The sequence below is a fragment of the Hippoglossus hippoglossus genome, chromosome 15 (genome assembly GCF_009819705.1).
Source record: "Hippoglossus hippoglossus isolate fHipHip1 chromosome 15, fHipHip1.pri, whole genome shotgun sequence".
Taxonomy (NCBI): Eukaryota; Metazoa; Chordata; class Actinopteri; order Pleuronectiformes; family Pleuronectidae; genus Hippoglossus; species Hippoglossus hippoglossus.
In genome coordinates this window covers 24,935,989-24,950,176 of record NC_047165.1, presented here as the reverse complement: position 1 = coordinate 24,950,176, position 14,188 = coordinate 24,935,989, and the positions used below count along the sequence as shown (strand labels likewise).

Genomic DNA, 14,188 nt, shown 5'->3' with positions numbered 1-14,188 from the left:
ACGTCCCATAGGTGCTCAATTTAATTTAGGTCAGGGGAACATAAGGGCCAATCAATGGCATCAATGCTTTCGTCATCCAGTAACTGCCTACACACTCTGGCCACATGAGGCCGGGCATTGTCCTGCACCAGGAGGAACCGGGGCCCACTGCACCAATGAAGGTCTAAAAATCGCTCTGAGGATTTCAGTACCTAACAGCAGTCAGGGTACTCCTGACTGCCACCCTCCAATGATATGCCTCCCCAGACCATCACTGACCCACCACCAAACCAGTCATGCTGGATGATGTTACAGGCAGCATAAGGTTCACTCCAGACTCTTTCAAGCCTGTCACATGTGCTGAGTGTGAGCCTGCTCTCATCAGTGTACAGAGCTGGCTACCAGTGGTGGACTCGCTAATTCTGGTTCTCTTGCGAATGTCAATTGAGCTGCACGGTGCTGGGCTGTGAGCACAGGTCCCACTAGAGGATGTTGCCACCCTCATGGAGTCTGTTTCTGACAGTTTGGTCAGAAACATGCACACCTGCAGCCTGCTGGAGGTCAATTTGTAGGACTCTGGCAGTGCTCCTCCTGTTTCTCCTCGCACAAAGGAGCAGATACCGGTCATTGCACCTGTTGTCACTTTAATTTGCACCAAAGCAAGGGGTGTTGCAAGGCAAATTTAACTGACTTGGTGTAATACTGTGACGATTAAGTGTTCCCTTAATTTTTTAGCAGTGTATATTTCAGCCTATTTGATCTATCCCATCAGCAGATCACTGACTCTTTGCTGCATGTCAGATTTATGGCTGTCCAATGATGCAACCAGTCAACAGACTAAGAGAGGTTGTGAGCTACAACAAACGCCAGGATGAGATAACAACCTGTTGTTTCATGGCATTGCAGCACAATGTTGTTAATGACAATAAGGCACAAAACACGTTTGCAAGTTGAATTATCTTGTGTCATTATAAAGTTATTTTATACAACAACTCTGAAACGATTCATAGTTTTTTTCCCGTGCACAACCAAAGAAAACTTAACATAGGCCGAAAGTATCGTATTGTGAGGGCTGTCAATGTAACTTGGGTTAAAGAGTTAGCTAGAACAGTCCGTAAATTTGATTTGCCTAGGATACTTAAACAAACACCAAAACATAACAGAAACTCTTAAGAATTGTAGCAGCTAATGCTAAAAATGTATGGAGAGCTGGAAACCAACAAATTTCTAATCTTGTGCTTCTTCTTCTTTGGGTCTTGCTTCGTGCTGGATCATCAATTTTCTGACCCTCAATGTTATGATGTCAACAAGCCTGGGCAAATAACTGAGTAGACACTAGTCAGAGGCTGCACACGTCATCACGTAGACGTTTTGCAGAAAGTATTTTACAGTATTTTTAAACTACAAAAATACAAAACATTGTAGTATTTTGATACAAAATATGAATCCATTTTCATCAAACCTATCAAGTACAAAATACAATTTTGTATTTCAAATACATATTTTAAATCCATGTATCATAAATACTGCCCATCCCTGCTGATGGCAAATGTGCAAACAGGCCTGAAGGCTCTGGATGCACTGCTACCCACAGTGGAAGCTCCCTGGAGAGTAATAGGTCCTGTGGTAGCTGAAGCTGGCTTGTGACTAGCCAACTGGTAGGCTGGTTGTGGTTGCAGATCATAACACAACCCTAAAGATAAGTCCACTTGCTGAATACACATAAGCAGTCAGAAAAACATACAGGTTGTAAACAATTCACCAGAGTGAGTCAAGACAAGGAGAAAAAAAATGTGACATGTGAAATGATTAAACAAGCTGTGTGTGTGTGTGTGTGTGTGTGTGTGTGTGTGTGTGTGTGTGTGTGTGTGTGTGTGTGTGTGTGTGCGCGCGCGTGCGTGTGTCTGTGTGTGTTGTTTCAGAGCGTGGAAAGGGCAGACAGAGGCAGGCAATTTTAGGAGAACACCCATCGTCCTACAGTGAGAATGGCTACGGTAAGACTAAGACACATGCACACACACGCACTTGGAATTAAAGTGGTATAACTGAATCAACATTGTCACACAGTGCAACTACTTTATGTATGATGATGTCCATACCACAAAGGTGAACCTTGACACTCTTCTACACACACACACACACACACTCGCATTCACATTCACGCGGGGTAGGTGTAGATTGCCAGTCTTGTGTAATTGTCAGAGGTTCAGCAGAACGTGTAACTTTTCCCGGATGAAAACAGATCCTTGCCAGCTACACTGTCTTTAAGCAGTTTCTCAACACACATACAAACTGTAGGGGAGTGATAGGAGTCATCAGAATATTACATGCATGCGATGATGCTGCACAAGATTTTGTGCAGTTCTTGTTAATTTTAACCAATACTAACGTACTATTTATGTTGAGAGGTTCTTAAAGGCTGTGATCCCCTCCTAAGGTGACTGTGCTGAAAGAAATAGAGGATCAGATCCAATGGCAATCGTGAAGCTAAATTGAGTCTAAATTGGGGATATTGTGATTGTAAAATTCCCTTTAATGTATTTAATGCAAAGGAATCACAGCTTTGAAAAAACATTTTATTTTATTTTAAGTCCAACATAAAACAACAATCTTTTTGAGTGATTAACATATGTGATTCTTACTGGATTGTAACTTGTACAATGCATGCTGTCTGCTAGACAGGAGGCGTTTTAATCAAGTCAAATGATCTGTCTTAATTTAGTTAATGAAAATCTTCAATACACAGTCACAGTGCTTAACATTGTTATACTAAGCTTACATCATGAGGTTGATTCCTTTTTAAAGGATTTCTTGCAAATAATGGAAAACATCCTTGAGATAGTGCAGCTGCATCTTACAATAACACCAAACACAGGCATTATTGGGGCCTGTACTTCAGAGAAGGATTCGTGTTTTTTGGAGTAACTTCAGGTTTACTTTAGGGTTTTCAGTTCTACAAAGCTCGTTCACTTCATATGGGGGTAAATCCTCATGGTAACCTATGCTAAACAGCTAACCTGCAGTATTAAAAGTACTGCTCCCTGACCAATCAATTCCTTTGAAACATGACATCCCCATTCTTAGAGGATCCTGTGGAGAAGAAAAAAGAAGGAAAAAGGATCCTGTGGAGCTCGTGTGCAGATTGTTAGAGGGTCTCTAAGGAGGACATGGGTCTTCAGAGAAATCCTTTTCCCTACTTTGATGAGTATTTCTATAAAAGATATAGATCCTCATTGTCAACTGCTGGAGCCGAACACAACATAGTGTCTGCATCGCCCTATGTTCCTTTGCTTGTGGGAGTTACTTATATTGATGTACTGGGTGTGTTAGCATCAGGATAACAGGACATAGTTTAATACTTTGATCCTTCCCTTTAAGTAGGTCTCTCTCTCTGAGACTCGCAAAGTCAGCCAGTACATCTCAATCTCTCCTTGTTTCCAGGGGCATCGGGCACATCCTGTCACCAAGATTACAATGTGCAGTCACATGCCGCACGAAAATAGGTCCATATCGGTATATTGGCTAGTAATTGCAAACGTTTCCAGTTTGTCCTCAGAGTCAATGCAGACAACGTGTGTCAAACTAAAGCCCATTATAGAGGCTTCATCATGTGATTCAGTGAAATGTTTCATCTCTCATCTAAGAGGCTTCTTCAGTTCAGTTCCACACGTCTTGTTGGTAAAGAGCAGATTCATATCTTGTGGCCCCGAGTTATTTCTTTTCGTTATTATGTCGTGGTCACGTAATATATTTTTTCCCAAATGTCACCAGGGGGTACGTAACTTACACATTCACACAATCAGAGATTTTTTACCAGCTGTCCTTCCTCCATTTAGCAGCTGTAATTGTGTTTCTTTCAGCCTGGATGTGTATTTTTACAATACAACCGTTTGTTCCTCGTTTGTAAAATATGCGGCTCTGCTGTCAGTCAAACTTGTCCATGTTGGTGATTCGACATATGCCGTAAACCCTGTCCCTTTTATGTGCACACGCTCATACCTAGATGAGGAAAGCCTGGGTTGACTTAACAAGTTGATAACCAGCGTTGTGTGACCGTTTACCCTGACTATTAGGTGAAATCAAGCCAGATTACGGAAAGATAGCCATGTTATGTTGAGCTCGCTTCACGGTACAGGCCCTTGTTGTCAGCACTTACATTTTACTAAACTTTATTGAACTGTGCTGAGAATCCTACTTTCTCTGCCTCCTTAGGTCCACCCTGCCCCCTGCTACCTCTGCCTGGTAACAGCAGGTATAAGCTCACAGTGGATGTTCCAGACATGGTGTCCTACCCTCTGCCCCAGTCATCCTCCTCATACTCTGGCCACGCCCCTAGCTCTGTTGCCATGGTGAGCGGCCTCCATCCATCCAAAATGAACTGCACCCGCATCTTCAACCTCTTCTGCCTTTATGGCAACATTGAGAAGGTAGTTATTTATATATCATTTAAGTTGATATTTGAATTTTTCTGCTTCATGTCTATTATATGAAACAAACAAAATGTTGTAAATGTGGTTTCACACTAGCATAGAGCTACAGGCAATGCACCTTAATTTTGTTCTGTTATTTTAGTTTATCAGTTTGTAATCTTATTTATAGATTATTTTAATTTTATTAAGACTGTACATTATTGATATATTTTCTTGAATACACCTATACAGTATATATTATTCACTCTCCTGTCTAGCTAATGTCAATTCAGCTGCCTTCCACGAAACACCTGTATCTACCTACACGAGTCGTGTGTGGACCAGTGCATCTGAGTGCAATGTTACTGACAGTGGCATCTCACAGAAGTGATGTAGACCCGTGTGTGATGGTGGTGCAAAATTTGTCTTTTCATCCTGTGGGTTCAAAGATGGCAGTAGTGTAAATGAGCAAATTACATATCCAGATGTTAACATCTGGATATGTAATTTGCTCATTTGCTCATAAAGCTGGCTCCACAAAACAGGACTGAATGACAAACTCAGACGAAGAAAGTTCAAAAGGCAAAGTCCTTTATTTGAAAAACAAGGCCGATACATGAGTCCAACACAAGTCCAAACACAGGCGAAGGTATCCAAGAGGTAAAACTATGGCTAAACAGGTAATAAAAAGACAGGTTCGCTACACGAACACCAGGAAAAACTGCTGGAAGACACAAGAGGATACAACTTTCTGGCAACAACTGAGGGAAGCATATAAACTAAATCCCCACGAGGGCAGGGAAGACTTGCCTGAATTGCACACGGGGGACATTCAAGCGAAACACATTAGAGCGGGCAGGTGATCACACAGGAGGGAAACTTGATAGGACATGGGATCTGAAATGAGAGACAAGACACAAGTTACCAAAATTAAACAGGAAAACACGGAATGTATAATAAAACATAACATAAACAAAATTTAAGGAGCCTGGCGAAATGTGACACCTGTTGTCATGGTTATACACACTAACTTCCTGACATTATATTCTGCTGCCACCGCAAGTGGGCATAAATTCTAAATTAATGCAAGCAGGCAACATGAGATCCTTTATGAGACAGTGCTGAGATGGGATCAGATGTAAGGAAAGATATCATTTCTTATTTAATGTCTATTTTTAGATTTAACAGGTCAAGTACAGCTTGACTTGCTTGCCCTCACGGCACACCACTGGGTTAACTCAAACAACCTTAATTCAATCAGGAGAGACTTGATTCCCAATTTAACAATGTTTATTTCTAGGCAAACGCACAGAAGTATTGTGAATGTTTACAGTCTTTGGCATTTTAGACCCCTGTGAGATGTCATCAGGATTAGAAGGGGGTGGAGCAGAGCATCGAACAGGAATACCCCCCCCCCCCCCCGGGGTCTAGACACTGGTGGTGGTTCATCAGTCAATCGTTTGTTTGGATGGCCCATATTATGAGCATTGTCCTATTGGACTTCGCTAAGTGTGACATCCTCTGCCCTCAACCCTCACAAGAGTAAGGAAAAACTACAAAAACCTTTTGACAGGGAACAATGTAGAAACCTCAGGAAGAGCCGCATGCGAGGGATCCCTCTTCCAGGACGGACAGAAGTGCAATGGATGCCACGAGTAATAGGTATATTGTCAGGCAGTCTTGTAGATTTTTTGGTCCGCGATCAGCTGCCACCATGATCGGGTGCCGCCATAATCCACGATCCATTGTCATGATCCAATGATACTATTGGGATCCATCATCATGGTCCATGATCGCTGCCAACACGATGTGGCATTATGCAGTACATACGATCAGTTGAGGTCGGGATCCGGAAGAGGTGATGAGTATTCTTCTCAAGACTGGAGGAGATTGGGGTGGAGGAGGGGTTGTGCGAGTCACTGAATGACAGCTGACTGCGGAAGAGAGGAGAAGGGATTTTTAAAGTTTGACAGCTGCTGAATGACTGGCTGAAAGAGACCGCGCCAGACCTGATTGGATATTTTAGGAACGCCCACAATCAGCTGATCACTATGCAGGTTAGGTCTTCCTGACTGAACTTACGCTAAGCTTCATTACAGCTCTTCTGTACAGTTTGTGTAATGTGCAAATTACCTCCTCATTTCATCGGTAAAAACTAATTTAAACTGGAATGGCACGCAGTAGAGTGCAGCCCTACGCCACGGCCCCACAGTGCCCTTATGAAATTACATTTAAATTCACTAGATCCTGATTTTTATTTGGATATGCACCAAATTTCACACATATCAGTCCCCATGAATTATTCTTTGACAAATCAATGGAAAGTTGAAACCCAGATCCAATCCAGATCCACACCTAAATTGAATGAGTTTTCTTGGACCATGTCCTGTACCTCTTACCAAATCTTGTAGAAATCCATTCATTTGTTTTTTGAGTAATCTTGCGTACAATCAAACCAACCAACCAAGAAACAAATGGACTCAGGTAAAAACATAGCCTCCTTGGCAGAAGTAAAAACTTTTGGAATTGCTTTGGAATGTAAGCAAATACCTGTTACTGTTTTCATATGTCTATTGTTTAGAGACAGACTTGCAAAAACATGCAAATCTATATCCTTTTGACAACTGTTAACTATGTGTGTGTGTGCATATATGTGGATGCAGGTGAAGTTTATGAAGAGTGTTCCTGGTACAGCATTGGTTGAGATGGGAGATGAGTATGCTGTTGACAGAGCCATCACACACCTCAACAGTATCAAGGTGTTTGGCAAGAGACTCAACGTCTGGTGAGAAGTACATCAATACACACACGTACATATATATATTATTTTACTCATATCTTTAACAGTGTGTGCTGCTGTTATAAAGGCTCTACATTCAAACGTTAGTCAAATGTAATATTGCTAAATTAAAGATTTAAAATGTGTCACCTTTATTAAAGTATTAAAAGTAGTGGGGTTACTAAAAAGGCAAGCTCACAGAAACAAAACACAGATGTAAGAGTACATAAGTACGTTTTTATGAATGGTCACCAGAGATGGTAGGCAATACCTGGATACCCATTTTGCGCATGCGCACTAGGTTGAGACAAATTCACGTGCTACCTGGGTGACGCAAGCAACCTGATAAAAGGAATCTGTCACGCAGTAATTGTGGCTGTCATCCAGAATTTATAGAAACATAGTTACATCCGTAACTCTCATTCTAGGTAGGTAATATCTGGATGACCCATACCAACAAAGATTTAAGAGACAACCCAGTTTGAGAGCCTCTGTTTCCAGAAGGCATATCCCTTACTTTGCCTACCATAGTATAGAAATAGAGCATCTGTCTGGCCAGCTGACAAATCTATGTACTGTCACAGAGCCCTAACGGGACAAAGCAGTCTGGCCTAAACAAGATTATCATCATTATTTAATCATCATCAGTCTGGTTATCCATCCCGGCCCGAGGGAAAAATAACCAATCTGTTTAAGGCTCATTAATATGAAAAACTGAAAGCCTCCTTGGAAGAATAATGGGGTTTGGCCAAATGTTAACACCCGGCCCACCAGTTCCAACAATGGACAGGGCGAAGGTTCTTGCACAGAATGTGGGGGCTGCAACTGGAAAACCCCCTTAAGAAAATGGCTCGCCAAAGGATGAAAGCCCACAGTCTGACTGTCCACCATAAAATGCTTACCTGAGATGACAGCCACATACACCTTGATAGTAGACACAGCCCTGGCTCCAAAAGTGTTTGACTGTACCTGAACAATATAGACAGAGAGCAATGCTCAGGGTCCACATCTTGACCGATGCCCCAACAGGAAAATGTTTCCATCTGTGTTGTCCTGTTTGAAGATGGCCAAATATATAACTGAAGGGCATTCGGTGCAGATGCCTACTATTTAAAAAAACAGCAGTCAATGGCAGGCACAAGTACAAGGTGATGCCATCAGATATTTTATCTGACCAACATATCTTTAGCTTTTCTTGGAATTTCAATTCAATTTTATTTGTACAGGACCAAATAATAATATGCATTATCTCAAGGCACTTTACATAGCCTTAAAATTTGCTTGAATGCTTAATAAATGACAATAATTGAGACCATTTCTATAAAACTTGAATGGATTTTGAAGATTCATGAATAAATGGACTTTAATCAAGAATTATTTTAACATCTATGGAGTCAATAAATAAAATGAAAAATAAGATCTAAGCGATCATAGATGTGCAGTAACAGCCAACTCCTACTGTGGATAACTGTAGGTCAATCAGTTGTCATGTTGACATGATTTTGATATGTTAACAATATTTTTGCTCGTACATGCATAGTAGATACAACATGCATCGATACACTGTAGGTTACAACAAAATCTGATGTTGTTTGCAGTGTGTCTAAACAGCATGCAGTGATCCCCAGTCAGGTCTTTGAGTTAGAGGATGGCAGCAGCAGCTATAAGGACTTTGCCATGACCAGGAACAATCGCTTCAGCAGCGCTGGACAGGCGTCTAAAAACATCATCCAGCCTCCATCTGCTGTGCTGCACTATTACAATGTGCCTCCATGCATATCACAGGACCATTTACTGAGGGTAAGGTTCTTCTATCTGATAAATGTCCTGTGTTATTAAATTGTTCAAAATACCCTTTAAGTACTCCTCTCCAAGAAGCCTATCCCTGTCCCCCTGTCTCTTTGACGCGAGTGATCTGATTTTGCCGAAGTTGTAGACTTAACAGTGTCCATTGCACAGTAGAAATTTGTTGTAGATTTATTTGCCAATCCAGGATTGGATCCATGATGTTTGTGATATTATGTGAACAACAGATATTGGACAATCCTATATAAATATTAAGTATGTAAACATATATGCAACACATATTATCACACATTATATTTCACGGACATTTTAGAGCTATCCTTTGAAGTTAGTTATCCCAACTCTACTTGTTCTAGCAGTTTCATCATCAAACCAAAGAGAGGGGAGCTGATGTCAGAATTATATTGATGCAGGGAGGAGCAGTGTGTACATTTCTTTCAATTCAACTGCTTGCTGTTGACAGATTGAGACCAGGGGCCTCATTTATAAATCACAGTCTACCTGGAAATGTGCGTATGTGGATCAGTTTCTTATCCTGCCCTCTACACACCCACATTCAACCGTAAAGGGTCAATGCAAAGCACCTCATGTTGATCAATGTTTTTTATGGTGAATCATGGCAACAAGTGAGAAGAGGCACAACATTTTGGTCACTGAAATTGAGGTGCTTGTAAGGTGATCAAAGACATATAGTTCAATGGCCATAGGCAGTGGTATCACAAATACAAGAAAATACACCAAGTAGCAATGTGTGTCCAACACTGCAGACATTAGTAAACTGATGGCTGTGTTATCCCCAACCTATAGAATTTAACTTAATTATATTATTCCCAAAATGGGAAGGTAATCATTATATAGTGTTAAAAATATCAAACACATACCTGTTGGCTGATTCTCGTTAAAATCAGTGACATCTTTTAAAGGATCAGAAACATCTTTAAAAGATTCTGTCCAATAGTGCACCCAATTCAGCACATGGATCCAAGACCTCTAGGGAATCTGATCATCATTATAGACCAAGACATCTTTGTTGTCCCTGAACACTCATTCCTTTCTAATCCTTCCAATCACATAATCCTCAATCAGTGCCAGTGCATCCATCATACACTGTATTGTGCATGAGTGTCACTGCAGTATTTTTTCGGACTGATAACTTCACACCTTGCAAAATTTATATCAGCCATCAGTGGTATCCTAACCTTCACCCTCAGACATAATTTGGAATTACAAATTTGACAGCACAAACATGTTCACTTCAGCAATTTTACACTAAGTTGTAGTTTGTGATACATGCACAGCAGGATATTATTAAAAAACATTAATCATTCATTCTATTTACACTATTAATCGTTCTGCAACTCTATAATGCTATTTTATGGTAACTGAGTGTAATTTGCTTGAAGCTTACTTATATCTTTTACAATTGAAGGTGCTTATGAAAGCACAAATAACACTGCTGGTTTAATGTGTGACAAAGTTCATGACAAATCCATCTGCAAATCACCACCTCACGTCTGTATCGCCAATTTCCACTGTGCAAAATGTTCATACACATGAGTTGGAGTTTGCATAAAATTATTTTTTAGAGATCGCAAATTTTGCGTGGAAAGGGGCATATGCACCTTTCAGACCCCGTTTTGTACTTTTGCAACCGTCATGATTGATGCCCCATATCACACTTATTGGGGATTATAATTTCCCACCAAGTCTTACCTCATTCAGCTTTTGACACATTAGCTGTTGTGTGTTTTTTGGCAGCTGTGTACGGAGCATGATGTGCCTGTCTTTGTCAAATTCAAGATGTTTGATGCCAAACGTGAGTAAAACTTTAATGTGACTTTTTTGTTCAAGTTTATGAAGTACATGTTGTCCTTTTGTAGTCAACATGTGAAAATATTATTCTCTTACTTCTCAATGTGAACTGTTGGATACATTTTCTTTTAACTCACATTCTGTATCTTTCTTTCAGCCTCCTCCAAGACCATCTCTGGCTTGTTGGAATTTGAAAATAAGACAGATGCTGTGGAGGTTCTTACTGTTCTCAACCATTACCAGATCAGGATACCCAGTAAGCTTATCTACCCTAGTAGCACTTGTATAATAAATGTCAAATTTGTCAAATTCTGGAAGTAAAATCTATTCACTGTAAAGTAATTATTAACTAATAATGCAATAATAATAATATATATATATAACAAACAAGTACTTTGTGACAAAAAGATACATATCCAGCTCAATTGCTTAATAATGATAAAAAAAAATATTTGTGTACCACTTTTTTAAAACAAGTTACAAAGTTCTGTACACGTTTAAAACAGGATAAAAACGATTGAAGTCAATAAAATCAAACTATTCAAATACAAAGGGCACATAGAATAGAATAAAAAGCGACAAAAAAATAACAAGGAAGACAAATGCTAGAAAATAAAAAGCAACTAAGAGATGCACTGAAGGGAATTAAAGGCTTTTGTAAAAAAGATGTGTTTTGAAAAGTGATTTTAAAGATGTCACAGATTCCCCACGCCTCAGATCGTCGAGCAGGGAGTTCCAGAGCTGAGGGGCCCTGACATCAAAAGTTCATCACCCTTAGTCCTGATGTAGGATTCAGGAACAACCAACAGAGCTCTGTCTGAATACCTGAGGCTGTGCTCATAGTGGAGGAGGGATTCAGTTAAACAAAAAACCCTCACTGATTTGACTTGGGTTGGTTTCATTGCGATGCGCACAACTCCACAAAATCCACAATGAAGCAAGATTGAACAATTTGAATGTGTTAAATATAGAAAATAAAAAGATTAAATAGTTGTTGTTGATATTGTTGCGGCCACACTTAGCTGTGCACTTAGCTAACCAGTGTAAAATATCAGTTCATTTTGTGATGGACTCTTAGTTAGTTAGTCTGCTCTTGGGCCCTTCCACATGCACACGGGGAAAACACTACCCTTCCATGAGACTTGGAAAGTGAGGCAGGGAGAGTAGCAGCTAAAAGACCCTGGAACTGAACAGAGCAGGCATCAATGACAACACATGACACTGATGAGCTCAGATTCAGTATGAAAAGGAGGTAATGTTGTAGAGGTGGGTTGTGAGGTGGGCGGCTGTGCCTGAGGGGTAGAGCGGTCGTCCTCCTCCAACCAGAAGGTCGGCAGTTCGATCCAAGTCTTCCCCATCTGTAGGCCGAAGTGTCCTTGGGCAAGATGCTGCTAATAGATGCACTGTATGAATGTGTGTGAATGGGTTAATGGTAAACTGTAAAGCGCTTTGAGTGGTCATCAAGACTAGAAAAGTGCTATATAAATACAAACCATTTACAACCATTTGAAGTGGCTTGCAGTGGTAATAGGAAGCTAAAGCTTTGCAATTGTAATGCCTAAAAGGGGATCAGCTGGCATAGAGGTCTGCTGCTGTCAGCTAATGTACTGGGTTGTTGCTGAGCTGGACTTGGTAGCCTGCCTGAGCAAACGCTATGTTTGTTATAATAATACGTCTACAGTAATTGTAAAGGCAAAATGTCACATATCAAATCTGACCAGTTTAATCTGTGAAACTCATAGACTGTTGCTAGACTAAAGGACCCTGTTCAGACCTGGTATTAAGATCCACTTTTCTTGAATGTTGTCCAGCATGCAGGTATGGGTTATCACAAAATCTTTATCTGTGTGTTTGTGTGTGTGGTTTCAGATGGGTCCAACCCATACACCCTGAAACTGTGTTTCTCCACCTCGTCACATCTATAAAAAGCTGCAGAGCACAAGAAGAGTATGCTGAGAGTTGATGTCTGACCTCTGACCTGAGGAAGGGACCATGGGACAGACACAGAGTGGATGAGAGATAATGAGTGATAATATTCACGAAAGAAGATAATGGGAGAGAGATGGAGACCAAGATGATGAAGTGAAGACACTCACCATCTCTAAATGGAACATCACTTATTGTATCATCCCACCAGTCAGCCATAACTCTCAAGCTGACAGACTAGCGATGCATAATAATGTCTTCATATTGTCACGTGGGACATCTGGAGGACACTGCTCATATGTTAGTCCCTGAAGTCTTCACTGCATGGTAAAAAGTGTCTTGAAGTGTGGACCTAGACGAACAGAGGGTGACTTTAGGGAATCTACTGTACATTGTTAGTCACACATAAGGATCTAAAATCATAATCTGTGCTCATGGCAGATGGTGACTCAAATCATATTTTAATGTTTAAAACCGATAAAAACAGTGTGTTGCCTTGAAATGTCATTGAGTATATGTAGTGAATATGAATATAATTTTAACACAAGTTCTCATATAAGGTTTATTAGATGTCGCTTCACTGTTTAGTTCAGTCACTTTAGAGTTAGATATCTGGCCAGTTGTTGAGTTTGCTGTAGATGTTTGTGGTCCTCAGAGGAAGTGACCCTCTTAACTGACTTTTCCCATACCACCAGCATAAGGTCAGTCAGCAGTATGGTGTGTGACAAGGTATATGGGAAACTAAAGGCATTCAATTTCACATGAATATCAATGTTTTCCAGATGGTTGTTTGAAAAAGCTTCTTCAACTTTACCTCCATCACAAACCTCTGAGCCCATTTTGCCTCATGCAAGAACATTGTCATATTCTTATCTTAAATTTCTCTTGCATTTGTTCATACAAACATGGCACATCAGATTCAGCAAAGGCTTCTAACTTCAGAAATGTAAATGACCTGCATAAAAATGATGAATGCCACCTATTTGAACCAGCTGGCACAATAAGAGAAAATTGGGAGTTAATAACGCCAACTGCTCCATGTCAGAAATGTCATTCATGAAAATGGCATCATAGAGCAAAAAGAAGAACTTAACAAATCCAGGTATTGAAGTCCTGTCTAGTTAACAGCATAACAACACTCAGGACCTGCAGTGCTGTTAATGCTGTGTCACCTGTGAGTTGCACTGAAATAAAGAAAAAATGGTCTGCTCAGACATTGACCTCTTTGCATTTTGGACAATCCATTATTTTTACATTAGTGTCGTCATCCTCAGCCCAAAATATTAACATTCATTTAGGATACCAGATGATACATTAGTTTCCTAATCAAACTCATGTTTCCAGAGAGATGAACCCTTTGGAATCTAATACTTATCATATTTACTCTGGTCTCAATTCCATGACAAATCCTATTTTTAGCACCACTTCTGGGGAGGCTGTAAGAATAGTTCAGTCTTTCTACTTATGTGTAATGAAA

The 14,188-nt window shown here is 40.3% G+C and overlaps 1 protein-coding gene across 1 annotated transcript in view; it reads left to right on the top strand.

Moving 5' to 3' along the window:
* Positions 1-13,668, top strand: part of LOC117775902 (heterogeneous nuclear ribonucleoprotein L-like) — a 38,823-nt gene extending 25,155 nt beyond the window's left edge. The window contains exons 8-14 of the mRNA XM_034609471.1: positions 1,902-1,973; positions 4,192-4,406; positions 7,052-7,173; positions 8,766-8,967; positions 10,732-10,789; positions 10,943-11,041; positions 12,655-13,668. Of these exons, the coding sequence (XP_034465362.1) occupies positions 1,902-1,973; positions 4,192-4,406; positions 7,052-7,173; positions 8,766-8,967; positions 10,732-10,789; positions 10,943-11,041; positions 12,655-12,710 (824 nt within the window). The 3' untranslated portion in view covers positions 12,711-13,668. The remainder of the gene's footprint in view (positions 1-1,901; positions 1,974-4,191; positions 4,407-7,051; positions 7,174-8,765; positions 8,968-10,731; positions 10,790-10,942; positions 11,042-12,654) is intronic.
* Positions 13,669-14,188: the final 520 nt, after the last annotated feature.